Below are 27,031 nucleotides of genomic sequence, written 5' to 3'. Positions count from 1 at the left end.
TGGGTGAAGAAAAAAAATCTTCTTTTATTAGTTGAGAGACATAACCACATATTACTGCTGGGAATATTCCAGCAAAAGAGAAAACTGATAGTGCTTCAAATTTAACATGTCAGAAACTGAGCTTCTGATATCCACCCTCCAAACGAGCCCCTCCAGTATTCTTCTCTACCTCAGTTAATAGAAATTCCATCCTCCCAGTTTGGTCAGGATAAAAGCCTCTGCGTGTCATCTTGTGGTCCACATTTGGTCCTTCAGTAAATCTTGTTGGCTCTTTCTCCAAAATGTATTCAGATTTGGTCACCACCCTATTTCAAGCCACCGTCACCAACCATCTGGGATATAATCACAGCATCCTAACTGGTCTCTCTGCTTCAGCCTTGCCCACCATGAATCTGTTCACAACATAGCACCAAGCATGATGCGGCTAAAACATAAATCAGAACATGCCACTCTTCTGCTCAAAAACCAAGCAATGGTTCTGATATCACTTAGAGTTATGACAAAGCCAACAGGACTTCCTGTATCGCATCCCCTGCCGACCCCCATCATGACTAGCTAATACCTTTCTTCAGGTCTTTACTTAAAAGTCAACTAGTCAATGAAGATTTCCCTGGCCACTCCACTGAAAAATTTAAACATCACCCCATGACAGTTCCTGTCTCCCTCCCCTATTTTCTTAAATGTCATTAGCATTTATAACTCCCTGATATATTACATAGCCTACTTATTTATCTTATACATTATCTGACTCCCCAGCTAAGATATAGGCTCCATAAGGGAAGGGAATTTTGCTTGTTGTTTTCACTAGCATCTGACCCATTACAGGTGCTCAGTATATATTTGTGAAGCCAATTAATTAATTATAGGTCATCTCCTTATTATAAAGGAGTATTATTCAGCTATTTAAAAATCATAAGGAATTAAACTAGTAATGGAATCAGTTAAAAACAAAACTTACCCTTCTAACTTCTTACTGAAGGGCATCCAAGAATCTGGGGTTGAGGATAGGTGTAGGTAACACTCTGGCTCAAAATCCCGCAAAGGGCACCCAAATGTTGTAAGATATGATAAAATAACATAGTCCTAGGAAGCAATGAGCTACCTGATAACTAGCATTCAAGTAGCTCACCTCAATCAGTACGATACAGTATTGTTGTTATTTAGTTGCTAAGTTGTGTCTGACTCTTTTGCAATCCCATGGACTGTAGCCCACCAGGCTCCTCTGTCCATGGGACTTCCCAGTGGGTTGCCATTTCCTTCTCCAAGGGATCTTCCCAACCCAGGGACTGAACTGGTGTTTCCTGCATTGGCAGGCAGATTCTTTACCACTGAGCCACCAGGGAAGCCCCAATACAGTGCGGTACTTCTCAAATTTTAGGATTACGTAGAGGTGACGTCAGAATCACCTAGAGGACTTGCTAAAACAGATCTCCAGGTCCTACCTCCAAAGTTTCTGATTCATCAGATCTGGAGCGAAGCCCCCAAATTTGTATTTCTAACAAGTTCCCAAGTGATGCTGATCTGGGGACCACATTCTAGAAACATTGAAATAGTGGCTTACATTCTATAAAGAATTCTGAAGTGCCCACACCAAGCCTTAAGTGTTCAATTCTACCATATGAGAAATAAAAATCTCACCACTGAAAGGATGGATTCAGTCTGGAGTTTGAATATAATAGAAGGCTGCTGCTGCTGCTGCTAAGTCGCTTCAGTCGTGTCCGACTCTGTGCGACCCCACAGACGGCAGCCCACCAGGCTCCCCCATCCCTGGGATTCTCTAGGCAAGAACACTGGAGTGGGTTGTCATTTCCTTCTCCAATGCATGAAAGTGAAAAGTCAAAGTGAAGTCGCTTGGTCGTGTCCGACTCTTAGCGACCCCATGGACTGCAGCCTACCAGGCTCCTCCGTCCATGGGATTTTCCAGGCAAGAGTACTGGAGTGGGGTGCCATTGCCTTCTCCGTTCTCCAAGGCAGGTACCTGCAAAGACTAGTTATGTCCTAGTGAGTAAGGCTATGCTTACTAAAAAGTGTCACTATGTATTTATTCAACATGGCAATCAGAGGTACTGTCTTCCTGAAACATATACCTGAAATGAAATAACCTTCCAGTTCTTAGAGCTGTACTAGTTACTGCATAGTCCTGATTCTGTAAGGATGAAAGACATTTGTATCAAGACCTGGGAAGTAGCTTACAGACTGTAATTTCTCAAGAGAAAATCCGAAGGGCTCACAAACAAAGGTGGCATTTTCACAGGTTCTTCCAAGTTAACGTTAGAGTTTGAGAAGGAAAGGGAGAATGTGGATTATGAATGGCTAGCTACATACTTAATAACTCAGGATGTGAGCTGAGTTTCTGGACATAACTCTATAGTAATCCAAGCAGTCCTTGGCTACAAATGAATAGTAATTGATGAGGCCTGGGACTATATGAACTGTTACTGATTATCATCAAAACCAAGTAGAGTTAAGAAAGTACACAATATCTGCATATTGAAAATTGTCAAAATGTAGGAATAATGTGAGGAAAGCCCAAGAAATAATTACCACTTGAATAAATCAAATGGGAGTTACTCATTCAAAAGCAATAGAAAGAATTCAGCCACAGCGAGAATGCATGACGAAGAGATGAGCAACACTTTAAGTAGGGTGTAAAAGCATACAGGATCTACAAGCATCCAGAAGAAATGCCATGTATTATTTTAGGGTTTTATTTTCTAAGCATAGCTTTAATAAAGTGACTTTAAAAAAATATAGTATCTGTGCTTTTAAAAAGGGGAACAAGAGATAAACAAATATCCTTTCCAGTTTGTATCTTGAGACCCACGGAGAGACAGTAGTGGTAAATGGGAATAAATAAAACTCCTAGGGGAAGATTTTGAGAGAGCTGATTCTTAAGTAGGTCATAAGAAGTACAGGGCTCTCAAGGAAGGAGTCCAGGGCTCTCCAGGAGGAGAAAAGGGACAAACTTTTTTTTCCTACATTCCTTAGTCTTAGTCACTTATTTTTTTAAGCCCACAGCTAATAATAACACTACAAAACTCATCTTGCTCAAGGGTATGTTTTTCCTTAAGCTCTGTATTAATGATTATATAATAACAATGTATCCTGTTCGAGGACATATTTCTCCTTCTTAGCAAGAACCTTCTGACTAATCTTGTTATATTAATATGTATGTTGGGGGAGTCAGTCTGGTAAGACTTTTCTATTGTTCTAATCTTGTCAATTTAAGATGTATTGTTATGGGAGTGGGTCTGGTTAAAGTATATAAGGCCTTTGTAAGACTAGCTAGTGGGGCGTTTTCTGTCCCCCTTCTAATGTTTATGTCAGAAGCTTTCTCTGTCCTTTTTTTTGCTTTAGTGAAAAAAGTAAAATCACTCAGTCGTGTCCGACTCTTTGTGACCCCATAGACTGTAGCCTACCAGGCTCCTCTGTCCATGGGATTTTCCATTTATAATACTGGGTGGATTGCCAGGCAATAATACTGGGGTGGATTGCCATTTCCTTCTCCAGGGGATCTTCCCAACCCAGGGCTCAAACCCGGGTCTCCCACATTCTAGACAGATGCTTTACCTTTTACTTTAGTAAAACTCTGCTACACAAAAGCTCTTGAGTGACCAAGCCTGGTCCCTGGTCCCAAAGCTAAATCTTCTTTGGTGATCACAAATCTGACATCATTCATGGAAAGCTATCAATTTAACTACTATTGTATCCATACCTTATAATCAAAATTGTATCTGTCCCTACATTAAGTATCCATGAAGAACTTTGTACTTTTTAGATTTAGGGAAATAAAATACTTACAGATTCTCAACAATCTAATTTATTATTGTTTGCAAATAAAGTACTTGCTTTCACTAAGCTTGACTTTTAATCAGACTTTAACCCAAGATAGCCTCTAAAAATACTATTAATATACAGCACTAAAATGATAGAAGAGATGGGAATAATTATTATATCTTTAAATAATTTTCCAAAATAAACATATGGGAATATAATTTTGTTTATAAAATTCAGATAATGACCTTAAGCTTTTTATTTTCTATTCAGAACTATAAGCATTGTTTTTCTTATGCTATTGGAAAACCAGGAGATTTAACTCAACCATATGAGATCATCAACAAGTCTAACCATAACCATTTGGTTTGGCCCTTGGACCATTCTGGAATATATGTGTTTCGTGTGAAGATCCTGGATCCAAACTATAGGTGAATATACATGTTCCATGATAATAGTTTTAGCATTCAGTTCAGTTCAGTCGCTCAGTTGTGTCCGACTCTTTGCGACCCCATGAACCACAGTATGCCAGGCCTCCCTGTCCATCACCAGCTCCCGGAGTTCACCCAAACCCATGTCCATTGAGTCGGTGATGCCATCCAACCATCTCATCCTCTGTCGTCCCCTTCTCCTCCCTCCCTCAATCTTTCCCAGCATCAGGGTCTTTTCCAATGAGTCAGCTTTCTGCATCAGGTGGCCAAAGTATTGGAGTTTCATCTTCAACATCAGTCCCTCCAATGAACACCCAGGACTGATCTCCTTCAGAATGGACTGGTTGGATCTCCTTGCTGTCCAAGAGACTCTCAAGAGTCTTCTCCAACACCACAGTTCAAAAGCATCAATTCTTCAGCACTCAGCCTTCTTCACAGTCCAACTCTCACATCCATACATGACCACTGGAAAAACCATAGCCTTGACTAGACAGATCTTTGTCAGCAAAGTAATGTCTCTGATTTTTAATATGCTGTCTAGGTTGGTTATGACTTTCCTTCCAAGGAGCAAGCGTCTTTTAATTTCGTGGCTGCAATCACCATCCACAGTGATTTTGGAGCCCAGAAAAATAGTCAGCCACTCTTTCCACTGTTAGTTTCTAAAAATTGCATTTTTATTTTCTTGATTTAATTTGATATCACCCAGCTATCCAATTACAGGCATACCTCATTTTATTATGCTTTGTTTTATTGTACTTCAAAGATACTGCATTGAAGGTTTGTAGCAACCCTTGGTCAGTGAGGTTTATCAGTGCCATTTGTCCAAGAGTATTTGCTCACTTCATGTCTCTGGGTCACATTTTAGTAATGCCTGCAATATTTTAAACCCCCCCCCCAACAAAAAGATTATGATTTATTGAAGGCTCTGATGATGGTTAGCATTTTTGAGAAATAAAGTATTTTTAATTAAGATAAGTACATTCTTTTTTTAGACATAATGCTATTGCACACTTAATAGACTACAGTATAGTGTAAACGTAACTTTTATATGCACCGGGAAACCAAAAACTTGGTGTGACTCGCTTTATTGCAGTGTTGACTTTATTCTGGTGGTTTGAAACTGAACCCACAATATCACTGAAGTATTCGTGTCATATTTGCTTTTTCACTTTGGAGCAATCATGTTAAACATTCTGTGGCAGTAAGAGATAGGATTTCATGTTCAACATAATCTATTCACAGTTAACATTCTGAGTACTTTACTATGTTTCATTGCTATGATAGATGCAAAATAGAGCATAAGGATAATCTCAGCCTTCAAGTTATTTGTAATTAAACTGGTTGGGGAAGGAAGAGTGGAGGGTACACATAAGACCAAAGGAGGTTAAGTCAGAGCAAACACATATTTTTCGAATATAACCATTTATATTATTGATAAGCACAATAATAATTCAGAGATGGGAAAAATCAATATTGAGCATCAGGAGAAAATTTCCCAGAGGACAGGAAATATTAAGAATTTATATTGTCAGAGAACTAAGACAGACCCTTCAAATGAAAGAAATCACACTAATGATGGAATTGAGCTGGACATTAACATACTGTATATGGCTCGTGAAAGAAGGTGGAAAATTTTGGGTTGGCCAAAAAGTTCATTCATATGGCCAACGCAATACTTTGCATGAGGAAGGTAAAAAACAAAGGATGGAAATTAATCCAAGGCAATTCATAAAGTTGAAGTCAATGTCAAACCATGTCTTAGAGAGCCTCTTTAGTATCTTTACTAGAGGAGTATTGTGATGAGAGAGTAGTTCTAGGACAATTAGCCCGAGACGAAAGAATCCTATGAACAGAAAATAAATTATAGATAAATGAGAGAAATGGAATTAACAAGATAAGGATCAAAGGAAGCTGTGCTGCCAGTAAGAATGGAAAGGAAAAAGTCTAATAAATAGTTATCAGGGAAAGAGATATTATATTGATCTAATGTGCCAAATGAAGGAAAAGAAGGAATGTATATGGTTTCAAGTTTTCTAGACTAGGTGATTAAAAATTATGGTATTTTCTTGGACCACAGTAGATAATGAGGTGGTTTTGCTTTGCAGGAAATAATGAGATGAGAGTTCTGACTTTGCATATGAGAGGACAATGAAATATCTGAGTGAAGATGTCCTGAAATGAAGTGAAGTGAAATTGCTCAGTCGTGTCCGATTTTTTGCAACCCCATGGACAGTAGCCTGCACCAGGCTCCTTCGTCCATGGGATTTTCTAGGCAAGAGTACTGGAGTGGGTTGCCATTTCCTTCTCCAGGGAAACTTCCCGACCCAGGGATCAAACCTAGGTCTCCCACATTGATAGACAGATGCTTTAGGACTAGAGTTGGAGAGAATAGCTGATGGTAAAGAGTTTTGAAAATACAAATGTGGGCATCTTCCACAGTGAATAAGCTAACTGACATACTAGAAGAAAAGAGCTTTTAAGACATACCCACAGTAAAGGAACTGAGGGTTATGAGAAAAGGAGCTGAGTGGAAAGCTCTTCAAAAAAAAGAAAAAATGAAGAGGAAGAAAAAGTTCCATATTACCCAACCAATCTACAGATTCAAAGCAACCCCTATCAAAATTCCAATGATGTTTTTCACAGAAATAGAACAAACTATCCTAAAATTTGTATGCAACCGCAAAAGATCCCCCAAAGCCAAAGCAGTCTTGAGAAAGAACAACAAAGCTGAAAGCATCATACTCCCTGATTTCGAACTATATTGCAAAGCAATAATCAAAACAGTATGATATACATATAAAAAGACACATGGATCAATGGGATAAAACAGAAGTCTCCAGAAATAAACTCACACATATTCAGGCACTTAATTTATGACAAAGTAGCCAAGAATATACAGTGGGGGAAAGGACAATCTCTTCAAAAACAATGTTGGGAACATTAGACCTGTGAAAGAATGATATTAGACCACTATCTAACATCATACACAAAAATTAACTGCAAATGGAACACTGACAGCCCTAAAACCATAAAACTCCTAGAAATAAATATAGATGGTAAGCTCCTACATGTGAGTCTTTGCAGTATTTTTTTGTTTGACACCAACAAAATAAAAAATAAGTGAAACTACCTCAAACTAAAAAACTTCTGCCCAGCAAAGGAAACCCACAATAAAATGAAAAGGCAACCTACAGTATGAGAGAAAGTATTTGCAAATTATATATCTGATAAGGGGTTAATATCAAAATATATAAAGAATTCATATAACTCAATATCAAAAAGGAAAAACAATCCAATTTTAAAATGGAACTAATTATACATTTTTGCCAAGAAGATATACAGATGGCCAACGAGTACATGAAAGGGTCTACAATATGACTAATTATCAGAGAAATACAAATCAAAACCACAGTGATATATCACCTCACACCTGTTGGAATGACTGTTACCAAAAAGATAAGAGGTGAATGTTGATGAGCATGTAAAGAAAAGGAAACCCTTGTGCACTGTAGGTGGGAATGTAAATTTATGTAGCCATTATGGAAAACAGTTATGGAGATTTCTGAAAATATTAAATAGAATCTACCATATGATTCAACTATTCCATTCCTCTGTACTATCTAAAGTAAACAAAAACACCAACTTGAAAAGATATATGCACCCCCATGTTCACTGCAAACAAAGCTAGTGGAGGTGACGAAATTTCAGCTGAGCTATTTCAAATCCTAAAAACTGATGCTGTGAAAGTGCTGCACTCAATATGCCAGCAAATCTGGAAAACTCAGCAGTGGCCACAGGACTGGAAAATGTCACTTTTCATTTCAATCCCAAAGAAGAGTAATGCCAAAGAATGTTCAAACTACCACACAATTTCACTCATTCACATACTATCAAGGTAACACTCAAAATTCTCCAAGCTAGGCTGCAACAGTACGTGAACCGTGAACTTCCAGATGTTCAAGCTGGATTTAGAAAAGGCAGAGGAACCAGAGATCAAATTGTTAACATCCATTGGATCACAGAAAAAGCAAGAGAGTTCCAGAAAAATATTTATTTCTGCTTCATTGACTATGCCAAAGCATTTGCCTATTTAGATCACAACAAACTGTGGAAAATTCTGAAAGAGATGGGAATACCAGACTACCTGACCTGCCTCCTGAGAAAACTGTATGCAGGTCAAGAAGCAACAGTTAGAACTGGACATGGAACAACAGACTGGTTCCAAATTGTGAAAGGAATACCTGAAGCTTGTATATTGTCACCCTTCTTATTTAACTGATATGCAGAGTACATCATGAGAAATGCTGTGCTGGAGGAAGCACAAGCTGGAATGAAGACTGCCAGGAGAAATATCAATAAGCTTGGATATGCATATGATACCACCCTTATGGCAGAAAGCAAAGAGTAACTAAAGAGCCTCTTGATGAAAATGAAAGAGGAGAGTGAAAAAGTTGGCTTAAAACTCAACATTCAGAAAACTAAGATCATGGCATTTGGTCCCATCACTTCATGGCAAATAGATGGGGAAATAATGGAAAGAGTGAGAGACTGTTTTGGGGAGCTACCAAATCACTGCAGATGGTGACTGCAGCCATAAAATTAAAAGATGCTTGTTCCTTGGAAGAAAAGCTATGACCAACCTAGATAGCATATTAAAAAGCAGAGACATTACTTTACTGACAAAGATCTGTCTAGTCAAAGCTATGGTTTTTTCCAGTAGTCATGTATGGATGTGAGAGTTGGACCATAAAGAACTGTGGTATTGGAGAAGACTCTTGAAAGTCCCTTGGACTAGAAGGATATCTAACCAGTCCATCCTAAAGGAAATCAGTCCTGAATATTCATTGGAAGGACTGATGCTGAAGCTGAAGCTCCAATACTTTGGTCACCTGATGTGAAAAACTGACTCATTGGAAAAGACCCTAATGCTGGGAAAGGTTGAAGGCAGAAGGAGAAAGGGACAACAGGGGATGAAATGGTTGGATGGCATCACTGACTTGATGGACATGAGTTTGAGCAAGCTCCAGGAGTTGATGATGGCCAGGGAAGCCTGGCGTGCTGCAGTCCATGGGGTTGCAAAGAGCTGGACAGACTGAGCAACTGAACTTAACTGAACTAAATGTTCACTGCAGCATTATTTACAACTGCCAAGATATGGAACAAATGTAAGTGTCCAAGGGTGGATGAATTGTTATAGAAAATGTGGTATATGGAAGGGAAAGTCGCTCAGTCGTGTCTGACTCTTTGCGACCCCATTGACTGTAGCCTACCAGGCTTCTCAGTCCATGGGATTTTCCAGGCAAGAGTACTGGAGTGGGTTGCCATTTCCTTCTCCAGGGGATCTTCCTGACCCAGGGATCGAACCCAGGTCTCCTGCAATGTAGGCAGATGCTTTACCCACTGAGCCACCAGGGAAGCCCCAGAATAGAATATTATCTGGCCATAAAAAGAAGGATATCTTGTCACTGGAAACAATATCAATGGACCTTGAGAACATTATGCTAGAGAGTCTACTTTGGTTTGAGTCCAAATTTTGCCATTAGTAACTATCTAGTCTTAAGCAAATAGCGGTCTTTTCAAGTTTATTTATCTGTAAAGTAAGTCAGTATAACCTATCTTTATTCTGAGGATTAAATGATGTATCTGGGTAAAAATCTCTAATTTTGCTGGGCGCATAGCAAGGACTCAATAAAATTAAGTTCTTTTCCTCTCTCTTCTTCCACATGAAGATAGGTGAAATCATATATTATTAATGTTTATTTAGTTATACACTATCTCATTCCAAGAAATATGCTAAATTTTGAGAGATAAAATACCTAGGGATAAACCTAAGGAGACAAAAGACTTGTACTCTGAAAACTATAAGATGCTGATTAAAGAAACTGAAGATGATACAACTAGAAAGATATACCATGTTCTTGGATTGGAAGGATCAATACTGCCAAAATGATTATACTACCTGAAGCAATCTACAGATTCAAAACAATCATTTTCAAATTACCAATTGTATTTTTCACAGAACTAGAACCAAAAAAATCTTAAAAGTTTTATGAAAACACAAAAGACCTCAAGTAATCAAAGTAATCCTAAGAAAGAAAAATGGAGCTGGAGGAATCAGGATCCTTGACTTCAGACTACACTATGAAGCTTCAGTTATCAAAACAGTTTGGCATAAAAATAGAAATATAGGTCAATGGGACAGGATAGAAAGACAGAGGTAAACCCACACATCTATGGTCAATTACTCTATGACAAAGGTGGCAAAAATATACATTGGAAAAAAGTATCACTCTTCAATAAGTGGTACTGGGAAAATTGAACTGCTCCATGTAGAAGAATAAAATTAGGACATTGTTTAACACCACATATAAAATTAAATTCAAAATGGATTAAAAGCCTAAATGTAAGACTGGATACTATAAAGCTCACAGATGAAGACACAGGCAGAACACTCTGACATAAATCACAGCAATGTCTTTTTGAATCATCCCCTAGAGTAGTAAAAATAAAAACAAAAATAAGCAAACGGGGCCTAGTTAAACTTAAAAGCTTTTGCACAGGAAAACAAACCATAGACAAAATGAAAAGACAACCTATGGACTGGGAGAAAATATCTGCGAACAATTCTGCTGACAAGTGATTAATTTCACAAATTTACAAACAGCTCATATAGCTCAATATAAAAAAAAACAAATAACCCAATCAAAAAAATGGGCCAAAGATCTAAATAGACATTTCTCCACACAGAGATGACCAAGAGGTACATGAAAAAAATATCCAACATTGATAATTATCATAGAAATGCAAATCAAAACTACAGTGAAGTATCACCTTACATCCATCAGAATGGCCATTACCAAAAAGTCTACAGATAATAAATGCTAGAGCTTCCCTGGTGGCTCAGCCGGTAAAGAATCCATCTGCAATGTGGGAGACCTGGGTTTGATCCCTGGGTTGGGAAGATCCCTTGGAAAAGGGAATGGCTACCCACTCCAGTATTCTGGCCTGGAGAATTTCATGGACTATGTATAGTCCATGGGCTCACAGAGAGTCGGACACAACTGAGCGACTTTCACTTTCACAGAAAGGATGTGGAGAAAAGGGAACCCTTCTACACTGTTGTAGATATGTAAATTGGTACAGCCACTATGGAGAACAGTATGGAGGTTTCTTAAAAAACTAAATATAGAGCTACCATATGATCAAGGGATCCCACTCCTGGGCATATTTCTGGAGGAAACTATAATCTGAAAAGTTACATGCACTTCAATGTTCACTGCATCACTATTTACAATAGCCAGGACATAGAAGCCACCTAAATGTCTATCAACAGGTGAATGGATAAAGAAGATGTTTTATACACACACACACAAATACACAGCAGAATATTACTCAGCCACAAACATGAAGGAAATAATGCCATTTGCAGCAATATGGATGGACCTAGAGATTACCATCCTAAGTGAAATAAGCAAGACAGAGACAAATATCATATAATATCACTTATATGTGGATATTATATGTCCTAAAAAAGGACAAAAATGAATTTATTCACAGAACAGAAATAGACTCACAGACATAGAAAGCAAATTTATGGTTTCCAAAGGGAAAAAAGATGGGAGGGATAAATTAGAAGGTTGGGTTAGCATATAGAGACTACTGCATATAATATAGATAAACAACAAGAATCTATCATTTAGCAGAGGGAACTATACTCAATATTTTATAATAACTTATAAGGGCAAAGAATCTGAAAAAGAATAGATAAATGTATAACTGAATCACCTTGCTTTACACTTGCAATTAACACAGCTTTGTAAATCAACTATACTGTAGTTCAATTTTTAAAAAATGCGAAAAAATAAAATAAAACTAATGAAATTAGTGAAGTTGTCCACTGAAGGGAACAAAATGCCTATCAATTCTTCCACATGAGTCTACCCACTGTGATTTGCAGTGAAATTATCAACAGAACAAAGAAAGGAGTATACATTAAAATATATTTCATTCATAATTCCCATTCATTACAGTGGAGATTTTTCTCTGTAAAATGGAAGGCAATACTCAGTTTGACTAAAATTTCTTTTGGTAGTAATAAAATTACTAACTATCTTGAAACAAAAAATAAAAAAGAAAGTGACACCTTAACTAAGATTATACCTGATTTGGTTACCATAGAGATGGGCCAGAGTCTTTTATATATTGTATTTAATCTAATCTTTAATATTTTTCTTTATTGCAGTTTCTGTAACCTAACCACTATATTTGCAATAGAGACCTTTGGAGTGATTCCCAGGTAATGACAGGTGCCTAAATAGGCTTTAATTTGGGAAGTTGTAAAAGATACAGAAAAGGAAACACAGCTCTCGCCTCTTTTCCTGGGACCTTTATACTTCTGTCCTATATGTGACATCCTAAAGGTTGTATGTGTCTGTTATACCAAGGATAAAGCAGGAATGAATTCCTGAGAATTGTTACTGCACCTCAGGTCTCCTTATGCTCATCCTCCTCAACAGCCATTGTCTTCCCAATCAAAAGTGACTTTCAACTCCACCTAAGGGCACACGGTAGACTGCAGCAGTAGGGACAGGAAGGAGGCAGTGGCTGTGCTCCTGCTGACTCTGGGTCAGCCCTTGACCACCAGTCATCATTCCCATGCACACAGGAAACCGGTAGGAAAAGCATTTCCCGGGACTCAGCTTTAGTCTCCTTCGAGAGCAGAATAAAATGTCTTAACACAAAAGTTGGGAGTGCAGATGATTCTGTTTCTCTGTCCTATGTTTTTGTTTTTTGTTTTGGAAAACATTAAACAAGAGTGGACCATAAACAAACTACTTATGGCCCTATTTTAAATATTACTGACTCCTTAACCTCCTTAATGGGAGGTTAATGGTATGAATAATCTGCAAATGAGATAAGTCATGCCTGTTTCTAAGAATAAGTAACTTTGGGAAACATGTATAGCCTTTTGGCAGCAACTTCTCTTTCTCGTTAGATCTATATGTTTGCTTTAGATGAATATTAAGAACATATGTCCATGCAAGTATCCACCAACAGAACAGGGAGGGATTTGATGAGTTAGGGAGGAGAGGAAAGAGTAAATGGAGATCTCACCTACTAAGGGATTTCACCTATTTGCCCAGCTCACCTCTCAGGAGCTGGATTTCAGCAACCAGAGAATATGGTGCAACACAGGGACAGTCCTTTAGTTTAGTGACTGCAGTTCAGTCTGTCATGCCTGAGCCCTGAAGGGTCCAGAGGCAGAGCAGAGGTTAGCTGGTGGTAAGAGAGCCCTTTTCATGAGCAAACCAGCAACTGGAGATCAGTTTGTAGGAGGCAAAGATCTTACTGTTTCTTTGCTTTCTGGCCCAATTCTCAACCACCTCAAGTTTTCCACTGTGTCCTTTGGAGTTGCCACCGTTAAACCAGCGAATTCACCTAAGTCCTGTCCTCTGAGCTCTGTCTGTGCCACAGAGCACCATCACTACTCGCAGATCATGATTCTTTTGAAAAACAGAAAACAAAATTTTAAAACACTTATCCTTTGAGGTTCCTGGCACTTGCTGTACCCCTGTCCTTTCTCTGTCCTCACCACTGCACCCTCTCCAAACTCCCCTTCATTCAATGCCATCCTGTGTTCACCTCTATGGCAAGCACCCCCCATTGTGGCCTTTCCTAATCCTTGATGTCCCCCTCCTGCACTGTACTTTGGCCATCCTCTCCCAATGTTATGTCTTAGGCATAATCAATACTATCATAACTTCTCTGCTTACTAAAGCATCAATTCAGACATCTTATTCTCAGACATTCCCAGTTTGCTAATTCAGCTACACCCACTACAACTCTTCTTCATCTTCATTGGGACCTTAACCTCTAAATTTTTTTTTTCTTTTAATGAAGGCATGCAGTATCTTTTTTTTTTTTTTGGTTGCAGGATGCAAAATCTTTAGTTGCAGCCTGCAAACTCTTAGTTGTGGCCCATGGGATCTAGTTCCCTGACCAGAGATAGAACCCAGAACCCCTGCATTGGGAGCATGGAGTCTTAGCTACTGGACCACCAGGGAAGTCCCTTCACCTCTACTTCTAACCTCTTCCTTTTTATTTCCTATTTTCATACATTTCAGACAAGGCCTACTGTTTTAATAACTACTTTCTAGAAGGCAATGGCACCCCACTCCAGTGTTCTTGCCTGGAAAATCCCATGGACAGAGGAACCTGGTGGGCTGCAGTCCATGGGGTCTCGAAGAGTCGGACACGACTGAGCAACTTCACTTTCACTTTTCACTTTCCTGCATTGGAGAAGGAAATGGCAACCCACTCCAGTGTTCTTGCCTGGAAAATCCCAGGGATGGGGGAGCCTGGTGGGCTGCCATCTATGGGGTCGCGCAGAGTTGGACACGACTGAAGCAACTTCGCAGCAGCAGCAGCAGCAGCAGAACTCTCTTACCTTTCTAGAATGTGGCACCCCCTCTTGACAAGCCCCAGACTACCTGCTTTCTTTGCAGTGACATCTGATGCGCCAAGTAAAGAAAGATACACAACAGGGCAAATTGATCACCAATTTTATAGAAGTCGCCAAACACTACCTGGAAACCTTTCTTTCTCTGTTCAACCAAAGTTTCCACTCTCCACTCTTTGTAACAACTACTTCGACACTGAAGTAACACTGATGTGCTCAGTCTTGTCCAACTTGTAGCCCTCCAGGTTCCTCTGTCCATGGGATTCTCCAGGCAAGAATACTGGGTTGCCATTTCCTACTCCAGGTGATCTTCCAGACTCGGGGATTGAACCCGAAGTCCTTTATGTCTCCTGCACTGGCGTGTGGGTTCTTTACCACTAGCACCACCTGGGAAGCCCCATTTCCCTGTATTTCATCCCTATTTTGCTAACCCATCCAGCGTGCTTTCTATCTTATCACTCCACCCATTACTTCTCATTAAAATAGCTTTGACCTGCACTAAATCTGTTGGGCACTTTTTTACATATTCTATCTCTATTGAAATTCTCACTTGCTCATGCATTGTTCTCCTGATCTCAGTGAGCACCTTCATGACCATTATTTTGAACTCTTTATCAGGTAAATTACCTATCTCCATTTCATGAAGGTCTGCTTCTGAAGTTTTTATCTTGTACTTTTGTTTGGAAATTATTTCTCTGTTTCTTCATTTCCCTTGATTTTTCTGTGTTAGTTTCTATGCAATAGATAAAACAGCCACTTCTCCCAGGCAAGAAGGAGTGGTCTTATGTAGAAGATGGAACTTACTGTTTGCCCCAGCCCTAGTTATTGTCCTTTAAACCCTTGTGATTGCCCAAGCTGCCTTCTTAGTTCTTAGCATTCCCCAGTAGTTGAGGGTGTACCAAGACCTGTCACTGTCCCAGAGAGAGGATCTCAGTCAGAACCTAGATGCAGGCTGGCTGGAAGCTGGACACACAAGCAGCAGCTTTCAAAGTATGCAAGTGGATTACTTTTAGAAAAAGATTGGGAGATGGGCCTTGCTGTCTCTTCCCTCTGTGCTGAGCCCTGAGAGAATAACCAGTTAAGAATAGTTTCTCTGACACAGTCCTGTGGGACTAGTGAACTTAAGCTCTGCTGCCTACCAGAGCCAGGTGATCAAGTGGTGTGTCCCCCTGAGGAATAGCCATGGAAGCTGGGGCATCAGAAGAATGCACAGCATCACTGCAGAGATATCATCATTTCAGGTGACCTGGGGAGAGGCAGCAAGAGGGCACCTGCCAGCTTCCCCAGTCTCTGGGGAGGCCCCTAGATTAATGTTATATTAGGAGCCTAGCCCTCAGATGGCAGCTTCTAGGATAAGCAACTAGCCCATTGAAAAAGATCCTGATGCTGGGAAGGATTGAAGGCAAAAGGAGAAGAGGGCAGCAGAGGCTGAAATGATTGGATAGCATCACTAATTCAACAGCTATGAACTTGGGTGAACTCCGGGAGATGGTGAGGGACAGGGAGGCCTGGCCTGCTGCAGTCCATGGAGTCTCAAAGAGATGGACACAACTTAGCAACTGAACAACAACTCTTTCGTGGAAAGATTGGGAAATGAGCATTTCAGTCTGCTGGCTCTGTGCTGGGGTGGAGAGGGAGTGATGGATAATGAGAGAGGGGCTAGCTACCAAGAGTTCTCAGGAGTGTGTTTGTTTACTCTATCCTCGTGGGTTTCATGCGTGAAGCCCAGTTGACTTTCAAAGCTAGGTGTTTAGGGGGTCCCGTCCCTCAGGTGGAAGTTTTAAAAGTTGAGGTACTGGATATTAGATCCAAACCTCTTAGGGAGAAGTTAAGAGTTGTGAGCTCCCTCTCCATATTGCTTTTCTAGGATGAGGTTTTGGGTGAGATGGTGCCTCAGTCTCTCCCTACCTGTTTTTATGTGCGTGGGTTTTTCTTATTCACCCAATGTGTAGGCATTGCTCGGTGAATTTCTGGTTTTCTTTTGGAGAGAATTGTTCTACACATAGCTGTAGGACAGGTATGTCTGTGGGAGGATGTAAGTTCAGGGGCTTCCTTAGTCACCAGCTTGAAATGGAACTGGCCTGCACTAAATCTGACAGACACTGCTCAGTCCACATTATATTTGAGCATTCATTAGAGTTGACTTTGCCTTTGGCTGCCATATAGCTCTATAGGTTTTCCTAGCCTCCTGTAGCCATTCTCTTTCTTTCTCGTGAAGAGCCTTAACCCACAACCTGTATCACCAGCCATTAAATGCTGACCTTCCTTAGGGAGGGCTCAGTCCTGGTTTCCTCAGCTGCTCACTATGGCAAGCTCATCCATACCCATGATTTCTATTAGCATCTATAAATACACAACTCCCAAACCATATCTCTAACCCCACCCAGGGCCATATATCCCACTGTCTACTTAACCTCTTCTCTTGGATATCTCAAAGACTGGTCAGACTGCACATGTCCAAAAATGAACTCATGATCTTATCACCCATTCCCTTACCCCATTATTTGTCTTACTCTAAAACTAACTCATCAAGGTAATTGCATTCAGCTCTATGGGTCATCATTGCACAGTTCCCAGAGAATTCATTCACAGAGGCTATAAGTGAACGCTGCACTCTGGAATTGAACAATATGGCATCCCTATTTTTCCAGTGTCCCCTCTCTCAGGAAATAGCAGAACCAACTGCACAAGCCAGACACCTAACAGTCAGAACTGAAAAACACAAAACCTAGGTTCACACTCATATCTCTCTCTCTCCTCCAGCTCATCTAGTCACTGACTCTCATTCATTTAACCTCTTAAATTGCCCTTGAATGAATCCACTTCTTACCAAACCCATCACCACTACTCCTCTCTAATTCAAGTTACTATTATCTCTGATCTGAATTATTGCAGTAGATTCCTAATGCTAATTTTAGTAGCTTAAAACTTTTTAAATATAAATTTATTTTAATTGGAGGCTAATTACTTTACAATATTCTAGTGGTTTTGCCATATATTGATATGAATCTGCTACGGGTGTACATGTGTTCCCTATCCTGAACACTTCTCTCACCCCCCTCCCCATCCAATCCCTCTGGGTCATCCCAGTGCACCAGCCCAGAGCACCCTGTCTCATGCATCGAACCTGGACTGGCAATTCGTTTCACATATGATAATATACATGTTTCAATGCCATTCTCCCAATTCGTCCCACCCTTGCCCTCTCCCACAGACTCCAAAAGACTGTTCTATACATGTGTGTCTCTTTTGCTGTCTCGCATATAGGGTTATTTTTACCATCTTTCTAAATTCCATATATATGCATTAGTATACTGTATTGATGTTTTTCTTTCTGGCTTACTTCACTCTGTATAATAGGCTCCAGTTTCATCCACCTCATTAGAACTGATTCAAATGTATTCTTTTTAATGGCTGAATAATATTCCATTGTGTATATGTACCACAGCTTTCTTATCCATTCATCTGCTGATGAACATCTAGGTTGCTTCCATGTCCTGCCTATTATAAACAGTGCTGCAATGAACATTAGGGTACACGTGTCTCTTTCAATTCTGGTTTCCTCGGTGTGTATGCCCAGCAGTGGAATTGCTGGGTCATAAGGCAGTTCTATTTCCAGTTTTTTAAGGAATCTCCACACTGTTCTCCATAGTGGCTGTACTAGTTTGAATTCTCACCAACAGTGTAAGAGGGTTCCCTTTTCTCCAAACCCTCTCCAGCATTTATTGCTTGTAGACTTTTGGATAGCAGCCATTCTGACTGGTGTAAAATGGCACCTCATTGTGGATTTGATTTGCATTTCTCTGATAATGAGTGATGTTGAGCATCTTTTCATGTGTTTGTTAACCATCTGTATGTCTTCTTTGGAGAAATGTCTGTTTAGTTCTTTGGCCCATTTTTTGATTGGGTTGTTTATTTTTCTGGAATTGAGCTGCATAAGTTGCTTGTATAGTTTTGAGATTAACTCTTTGTCAGTTGCTTCGTTTGCTATTATTTTCTCCCATTCTGAAGGCTGTCTTTTCACCTTGCTTATAGTTTCCTTTGTTGTGCAAAAGCTTTTAAGTTTAATTAGGTCCCATTTGTTTATTTTTGCTTTTATTTCCAATATTCTGGGAGGTGGGTCATAGAGGATCCTGCTGTGATTTATGTCGGAGAGTGTTTTTCTCCTCTAGGAATTTTATAGTTTCTGGTCTTACATTTAGATCTTTAATCCATTTTGAATTTATTTTTGTGTATGGCGTTAGAAAGTGTTCTGCTGCTGCTGCTGCTGCTAAGTCGCTTCAGTCGTGTCCGACTCTGTGCGACCCCATAGACGGCAGCCCACCAGGCTCCCCCATCCCTGGGATTCTCCAGGCAAGAACACTGGAGTGGGTAGAAAGTGTTCTAGTTTCATTCTTTTACAAGTGGTTGACCAGTTTTCCCAGCACCACTTGTTAAAGAGATTGTCTTTAATCCATTGTATATTCTTGCCTCCTTTGTCAAAGATAAGGTGTCCATAGGTGCATGGATTTATCTCCGGGCTTTCTATTTTGTTCCATTGATCTATATTTCTGTTTTTGGGCCAGTACCATACTGTCTTAATGACTGTGGCTTTGTAGTATAGCCTGAAGTCAGGCAGGTTGATTCCTCCAGTTCCACTCTTCTTTCTCAAGATGGCTTTGGCTGTTTGAGGTTTTTTTTTTATTTCCACACAAATTGTGAAATTATTTGTTCTAGCTCTGTGAAAAATACTGTTGGTAGCATGATAGGGATTGCACTGAATCTGTAGATTGCTTTGGGTAGTATACTCATGTTCACTGATTCTTCCAACCCATGAACATGGTATATTTCTCCATCTATTTGTGTCCTCTTTGATTTCTTTCACTAGTGTTTTATAGTTTTCTATATATAGCTTTTTTGTTTCTTTAGGTAGATATATGCCTAAGTATTTTATTCTTTTCGTTGTAATGGTGATAGCTTGAAACTTTCAAGTTTCTTTCCTTAAAATGGGGACTTCTTAACATGACCTACAAAACCTTTTCTGACCTAGCTGCTACCTACTGCTCCAGTCTCATCTTGCATCATATTCCCTTCATTTTCTCAGCTCCAGACTTACCAACCTTCTTTCAATCCCCAGCCTTCTCCATACTCTGTTCTACAGTAGGAGCTCTGCACATGCTATTTTCTCTATCTCGGATCTCTTCCTTCCCCTCCTTACCTACTTAACTTTACCAAATCCACTTCCATTTAATTCTTCAAAGTTTAGAATAATTATCTTTTCCTCTTGGGGGCATTTCTTGACCAATTCACCAGGTTTAAATCCTACTATAGTAAGCTTTCATTGCATTACCTCTCCTACTTTGTTTTTATTAGAAATTCAATTTTATATTTATTTTCTCATTATCTGATTAAATGTTATGTCCCCACTAAAATGTAAGCTCTCTAAGGGTGAAGACTAGGTCTGTTTTTACCCATTATTGTTTTTACCAGAACCCAGCACTGTACGTGGCATATATCAGATCATTTATTAAATTAGCTAATTAATTTCTAAGAAGGAAATGATTCACTGGAGCTAGATTAAACTCGTATCCACAGAGGAGGAAGGTCAGGCTAACGAGGCTGGGGACCTGGGAAAAGTGTAAAATGGCAAACAAATAATTATGATTTAAAAGGGAACTAAAAACTAAAATCAGGTACCAGGACACAAAGTAGAAAACAGCACAGTGTTTGGCTTAAGAAATAAATCTACTCTGATGGGAGACTCATGAGGTGAAAAGGTAAGAGGTCTGGATCCCAGCTGAAAGTAGCATCTATTAAGTGTACAACACACACGCACACACACACACCTGGCTGACCCTCTTGTACTTCAAATTCAATATGCCCAAAAGTAAGCCAACCATTTTCACAAATACCCTCTAAAGTGTTCTTACCTGTGAATTTCCTGTCAATAAATAGTGCTACCATCCTCAGAGTTACCTCATCCCCAAATTTAGGAGATATCCTTTATTCTAACACATTTCTCAAACCTCACATCTTAATCACCAAGATCACTCAGTCTAACTTCTAAATATACCTTAAACCTATCCATTTCTCCCCATTTTTACAGCCAGTAATCAATTAAAACTCTCACCATAATTGGTTATTATAAAAACCTCATAAATGGTTTTCTCCCTCCGTATTCATGCATCCCACTCATCTATTCTTCACACTACAATCAGAATCATCCTTCGAAAATGAGAATGCTGTATCACATGTCTGAAACTCCCTCTTGCCTTTATACCAAAATCCACCCTCTGTAACTTGATAAAAGCTGTCTTTTGCACCTTGAACAACCTATGGTTCCTCATCCCGAATCACTGAGCATTAGCGCCTAAATTCCAGTCACACTGAGCTAGCTTTAGCTGCAGAATGTCTGGGGCTGATCTTAAGGTCTTTTGATGCTTCCACGCCTTGGTAATGCATCTCCCCTAGCCTAAAATATTATGTGCACCCTTAGTCTCCTTCTCCACTCTCTAACATTTTTATCTAACTCATATTAATACTCCTAATCCTTGTCGTATCTAGCTAACTCTCACCTATCTCAGTTCAAAAGGCACCTCCATTGGAAGGCCTTCCTGACACCTGGCTCCCATAGCCTCCTTCTCTCATCATGTCCATCAATCACATGACCTATCTTCCTCTCTGGTCAGCCTCAAACACTAAGAGGAAAACACCGTGAGAGAGACAAGATGTCCTATAAATCTTATTCATCACTGACAGAGAACAATGGCATAGCAGCTAGCCATTCAAAGAATATTTGACTAAATTAACAAGCAAAATGAGCAACAACTTCTAATGACTTTTCTTTTCTTATTTCAGGCCAAATGGTTACATGGTTGCAGCTTTCGTCTTTCTCCTGATGCTACTGTTCCTCAGTATTCTCATTTTGAGCTACTTCCATTATATGAGGATTTATAGAAAATATATTTATGAGCCACTGCACGAATCTGAAAGGAAAAAAAAGAAAAATTGAGAGAAATGAAAATCTATTTACTATGAATGTAGAAGAAGTATGTATATATACTTACATTGACAGTGTATTTTGACCAAGAAATATTAAGTATAAACTCATAGTATTATCAAATTCAAAATCTGAAAATTGTTCTCAAATTATCCCAAACAGGAATATTTTAATATATAATGTTATTAAATTAATCCTTAGCATGTTCACTTTTATCTTAAGATAGTCTATATAGTTTTGAATAGCTTAAAAACATTTTTTTATAGCTGCGTTCTCTAGCTCTCTCTTGCCTAGCTTCCTTGATTCAGCATTGTGATTTTGAAGTTAATTCATGTTTTTGCATGAATCTATAATTCTTTTTATTGCTAAGTGTTCTGTTCTACTGTTGGTTAACTTATTAGTTAACATTTGAGATTTTTTCTAGGTTTAGACTCTTAGAAATAAAACTGCTATGAATAGTTTTTTATAGGTCATTGTGTGAACATAGATTTTAATTTTTCTTGGGGAAACACTTAGGAAATGGTTCATTCATATGGTAGATATGTCCTTTTTGGAAACTGACAAACTGTATTCTAAATTTTGTTTTTTGTCAGAGTAAATGAGAGTTTAGTTTTTGAAAATTTTTAAACTTTAAAAACTACCTAAATTTGGCTATTACACTCCTTCCTAAGAATGAAAGTAAATTTTTGAAAGTATATAAATGTGTCAAATATTATTTTGCATAAAACTTTTCATATGAACCTTATAAAGCTGTAGTTAATTTATGTATAAAAGACTTAATAAGTATGTGAATTTAAATAGTCTGTCAAAGATATATATGAAATATAACTTATAATATTGAAAATAGGAAGCTAATGCTTTAAGTCTTAATTTTAAGTTTTCAAATTTTATTCTGATGCTCAAAATAAGCTTCTTAAGTTGTCCAAACATGACCACAGCTTTCTAAACAATTAATATTTGAAGAATGAATATCCACCTAGAGGAGAATGAGCAAGAGATTGTGTGTGTGTGTGTGTGTGTGTGTGCTTAAAAGAACTGACTTATGGAGGAAAAGCAGAAGACACATGGTGTGCTGAGCTTTAGCTGTGTAGGGCCCACCCAGGGGGAGGTCCATGTTCTTCATTCCCTCCTTGGACTTTAATTTCATAAACTGGTTCCTTTCCCCTCACCAAATAGTGGGGAAAAGTATTGCTTTGTGTGATTGTGGAGGCTAGCTAGACAAGTCTGAAAGCCACAGCACAGACATCAGGAGTGGAAGATGAGGAGCAAGATGGGACTTGCTATTTGACTTGATGGGACAAATCAAAGCCATTTCCACATACAGAATTCCTCATTTTACTAAGATCAGGAACAAGACAGGGATACCTGCTGTTCATCACGGTTTTGAAGGTTCTTATATTACAAGAGGAAAATAACCATTACAAATAAGAGGGAAAAGGAGATAATTAACTTAAATAATTAATTATATGCCTAGGAAAGCCAAAATTAAGAACAAGAATTCCTAGAATAAGACCATTGGATGACTCAATATGAGATAAATATTTAAAATTCAATACCTTTTCTCTATAATATTTATATAACAGTTTGTTAGCAATAGAAATAATAAAAATTATTCATTGTAGTGACAGGTTACACAGAATTAAATTTAACATGAAAGGTATATGCCATATATGAAAAACATCTTTAAAAGCTTTATTGAAAGGTTTTTTTTTTAGCATAATTTTTTCCCTTTTTAAAAAAAATTTTTATTTTTACTTTATTTTGCTTTACAATACTGTATTGGTTTTGCCATACATTGACATGACTCCGCCACGGGTGTACATGAGTTCCCAATCATGAACCTCCCTCCCACCTCCCACCCCATATCAGCCCTCTGAAAGGGGTTTTGAAACAAGATCTGATAGAAATGTTTGATGGAAAAAAGAAAGAAAATGAGCCAATTTCAAATGAGCAAAAGATATAGTCATTTCACAGAAGAGCATATTCAAATAGCCAATAAACATATTAAAAACTTTTTTTTACTGTGTACTATGTGCCAGAAACTGTCCCAATGATTTATCTAATACTCTTCAACCATACTATGCAATGGGAACTATTATTATCCCATTATAGAGACAAGGAAACTGGCACAGAGAGGGTAAATAATTTTTCTAAGGTCACACAGCTGGTAAGTGAAGTCTCAGGCAGACTGGCTCCAAATCAGGTGCTTATCCACCAAGGATGTTCAATCACACCAGCAGTCAGGAAGATATAAACCAAAGTTACAATGAGGTTACTTTTCTTCCCTCATGGCAAAAACTCAGAAGGGTAACACTCTTGGGAAGGAATGAGAATCGGGGATGAGAAAAAAAAAATTCTGAATTTCTGAAGGAAAAGTGAATTTTTAAAGCTTTTTTCGAAAACAGTCTAGCAAGATCAATTAAAAATATTAATCCTCTTGGACCCACTCTTAGAAATTAGAAGTTTATCCATGAGCTAGGAGGACCAACATATACATACAATCAAATAGTTTCATAAACACGCCGTGCCAGAGGTGCTAGTTGCTCAGTCATGTCTGAGTCTTTGCGACCCCGTGGACTGTAGTCTGCCAGGCTCCTCTGTCCACGGGGATTCTCCAGGCAAGAATACTGGAGTAGGTAGCCATGCCCTCCTCAGTTTCATATACATCTATGTGTGTATATATGTATATATACACAGAATTATATATATATATATACATACACACATATATATACACAGATTTTTATATATCTATATACACATACACATACATATACAGAATGCTAGAGGAAGAATTAATGTCTGTCAGCAGGTGAACGGTTGAATAAATGATTGTTCATTGACCACATTGATCAGTGTGTTGATTTAGAAGATTTTCGGCAAGATTTCGTTAAATGAGAAAAGCAAGATGTAGGGAAGACTTTACAGTATGATCCCATTATATAAATGACACAAAAGTTCTGATATGAGAACACAGGAAAAAGTATGGAAAGATACACAGCATTTTGTGTATATCGTGTGCATGTGTATGTCTGTACACTGTGGGATGGGGAGAAGGGATGTATCAAGAGATGGAGAGAGGGAAGATATAAAAACTCCCAAAACTGGGGAAGAAGGAAAACAATAGAAAAATAGCATGGAAAATTTTCTCTTTATGTAAAATGATGTGTCTGCATAAAGACAAATGAAAGAGTGACTGTCAACAAACTAAGACCTGGTGCAGCCAAATAAATAAAAATAAATATTAAAAAAAGAGAGAGATGGAGATTGGCGATGGGGGCATGCTGAGAGAGTAGCTCAGCTCACAAAGGGCAAAGGGAGCGTTTTGAGTAAGAGGTGAAATGAACCAGTAGTTTGAGCCCTCAGTAGGAGGTGTTGCTGCTGCTGCTGCTGAGTCACTTTCAGTCTTGTCCAACTCTGTGCGACCCTGTAGATGGCAGCCCACCAGGCTCTCCCATCCCTGGGATTCTCCAGGCAAGAACACTGCAGTGGGTTGCCATTTCCTTCTCCAATGCATGAAAGTGAAAAGTGAAAGTGAAGTCGCTCAGTCATGTCTGACTCTTAGTGACCCCATGGACTGCAGCCTACCAGGCTCCTCTGTCCATGGGATATTCCAGGCAAGAGTACTGGATTGGGGTGCCATTGCCTTCTCTGAGGAAGTGTTATGATGTCCTTAATGAAGAACGCCTGCCTCTCCCCACACCTGTAGTTTGTTCAACTGGGTTAGAGGAGAGGAAGGCCACAGTGAGGAAGAGAAAGCAGCTGGGCACACCAAAAAAGAATTTTGGAACTTTGTCCACAACCTGAGGACAGTCATGTACACAGCATTTACTGTCACTCAACACTGCCTGGCAATTCAACACTATTTCCCTAGTATATTTGTATTCCCTATTTAATACCTTCTCTCTCTTCAAATGAAATGGCAACCCACTCCAGTATTCTTGTCTTGAGAATCCCAGGGACGGGGGAACCTGGTGGGCTGCCGTCTATGGGGTCGCACAGAGTCGGACACGACTGAAGCGACTTAACAGCAGCAGCAGCAGCTCTCTTCAAATTCCCTATATCCCAACCCTCCCCAACTCTCCAGTGATCATCTTGCCACTTATTCATCGAGAAAATCAAAACAAATCAGAAAAGAACTGCCCTCATTTGTCTTCTATACCTTCCATACCATCATATGCACCTTATATGCTGTTAGTACAGATAAAGCATCGCTCTGACTAAAGGCCAACCCCTCCTTTATGCATTGGATCTCTTCCCCTTCTTACCTCACTCACCCATGGAAATCCCCCCTCTCCTACATTATCAATTTCTCTTTTTACATACAAATGTACTTTGGTACTTGACATCATGGATGTCTAAAAGGCATCTCCAACTTAAAATGACCAAACCTTAAGTCTTAATTTCCCTCTTCCTCACCTGCTCTTCCCAATTATCATATCTTATAAATGGCACCATCATCCACGCAATTTTTGAAGTCAAAAATCTAGAAATTATCCTAGAGTAGTCTCTCTCTCACAAACTCAATATCCAATCCATTAGCAAGTCCTGTAGACTCTACTTCCAAAATATTCAAAATTAATTTCTTAGATGTTCCTCACTACCCCAATATCCAAGCCACCTTTTGGCATGCACTTGTGGAATAGCTTCCTAATCAGTTGAAACAATTAGCTTTGCTGTTCCCTTTGTCTCCTGATATTTGTAGGGTTGATTTTTTGTCAATCAGATCTGAGCTTAATCAGTCTGATTTCGGTATTGACCATGGTGATGTCCAGATGGTCAATAACGAAATCTGATTGATTATATTCTTTGCAGCCAAAGATGGAGAATTTCTATACAGTCAGCAAAAACAAGACTTGGAGTTGACTGTGGCTGAGATCATGAACTCCTTATTGCCGAAATTGGAGAAGGAAATGGCAACCCACTCCAGTGTTCATGCCTGGAGAATCCCAGGGATGGCAGAGCCTGGTGCGCTGCCGTCTATGGGGTCACACAGAGTCAGACACGACTGAAGCAACTTAGCAGCAGCAGCAGGGAAAACCACCAGACCATTCAGGTATGACCTAAATCAAATCTCTTATGATTATACAGTAGAAGTGACAAATAGATTCAAGGGATTAGATCTGATAGACAGAGTGCCTGAAAAGCTGTGGACGGAGGTTCATGATATTGTACAGGAGGCAGTGATCAAGACCATCCCCAAGAAAAAGAAATGCAAAAAGGCAATATGGTTGTCTGAGGAGGCCTTACAAATAGCTGAGAAAAAAAGAGAAGTGAAAGGCAAAGGAGAAAAGGAAGGATATACCCATTTGAATGCAGAGTTCCAAAGAATAGCAAGAAGAGATATGAAAGCCTTCCTCAGTGATCAATGCAAAGAAATAGAGGAAA

The 27,031-nt window shown here is 39.1% G+C and overlaps 1 protein-coding gene across 1 annotated transcript in view; it reads left to right on the top strand.

Annotated features, from left to right (window-relative positions):
* The window catches only part of CATSPERE (catsper channel auxiliary subunit epsilon), a 145,184-nt gene extending 123,529 nt beyond the window's left edge, over positions 1–21,655 (top strand). Inside the window, exons 20-22 of the mRNA XM_052653544.1 lie at positions 4,048–4,205; positions 12,448–12,501; positions 21,502–21,655. Coding sequence (XP_052509504.1) covers positions 4,048–4,205; positions 12,448–12,501; positions 21,502–21,655 — 366 coding nt within the window. The remainder of the gene's footprint in view (positions 1–4,047; positions 4,206–12,447; positions 12,502–21,501) is intronic.
* Positions 21,656–27,031: the final 5,376 nt, after the last annotated feature.

This window comes from Budorcas taxicolor, chromosome 16, assembly GCF_023091745.1.
Source record: "Budorcas taxicolor isolate Tak-1 chromosome 16, Takin1.1, whole genome shotgun sequence".
NCBI classification, from domain to species: Eukaryota; Metazoa; Chordata; class Mammalia; order Artiodactyla; family Bovidae; genus Budorcas; species Budorcas taxicolor.
Note: the sequence above shows the minus strand (reverse complement) of the source record. Positions and strands in the feature narration are given on the sequence as shown.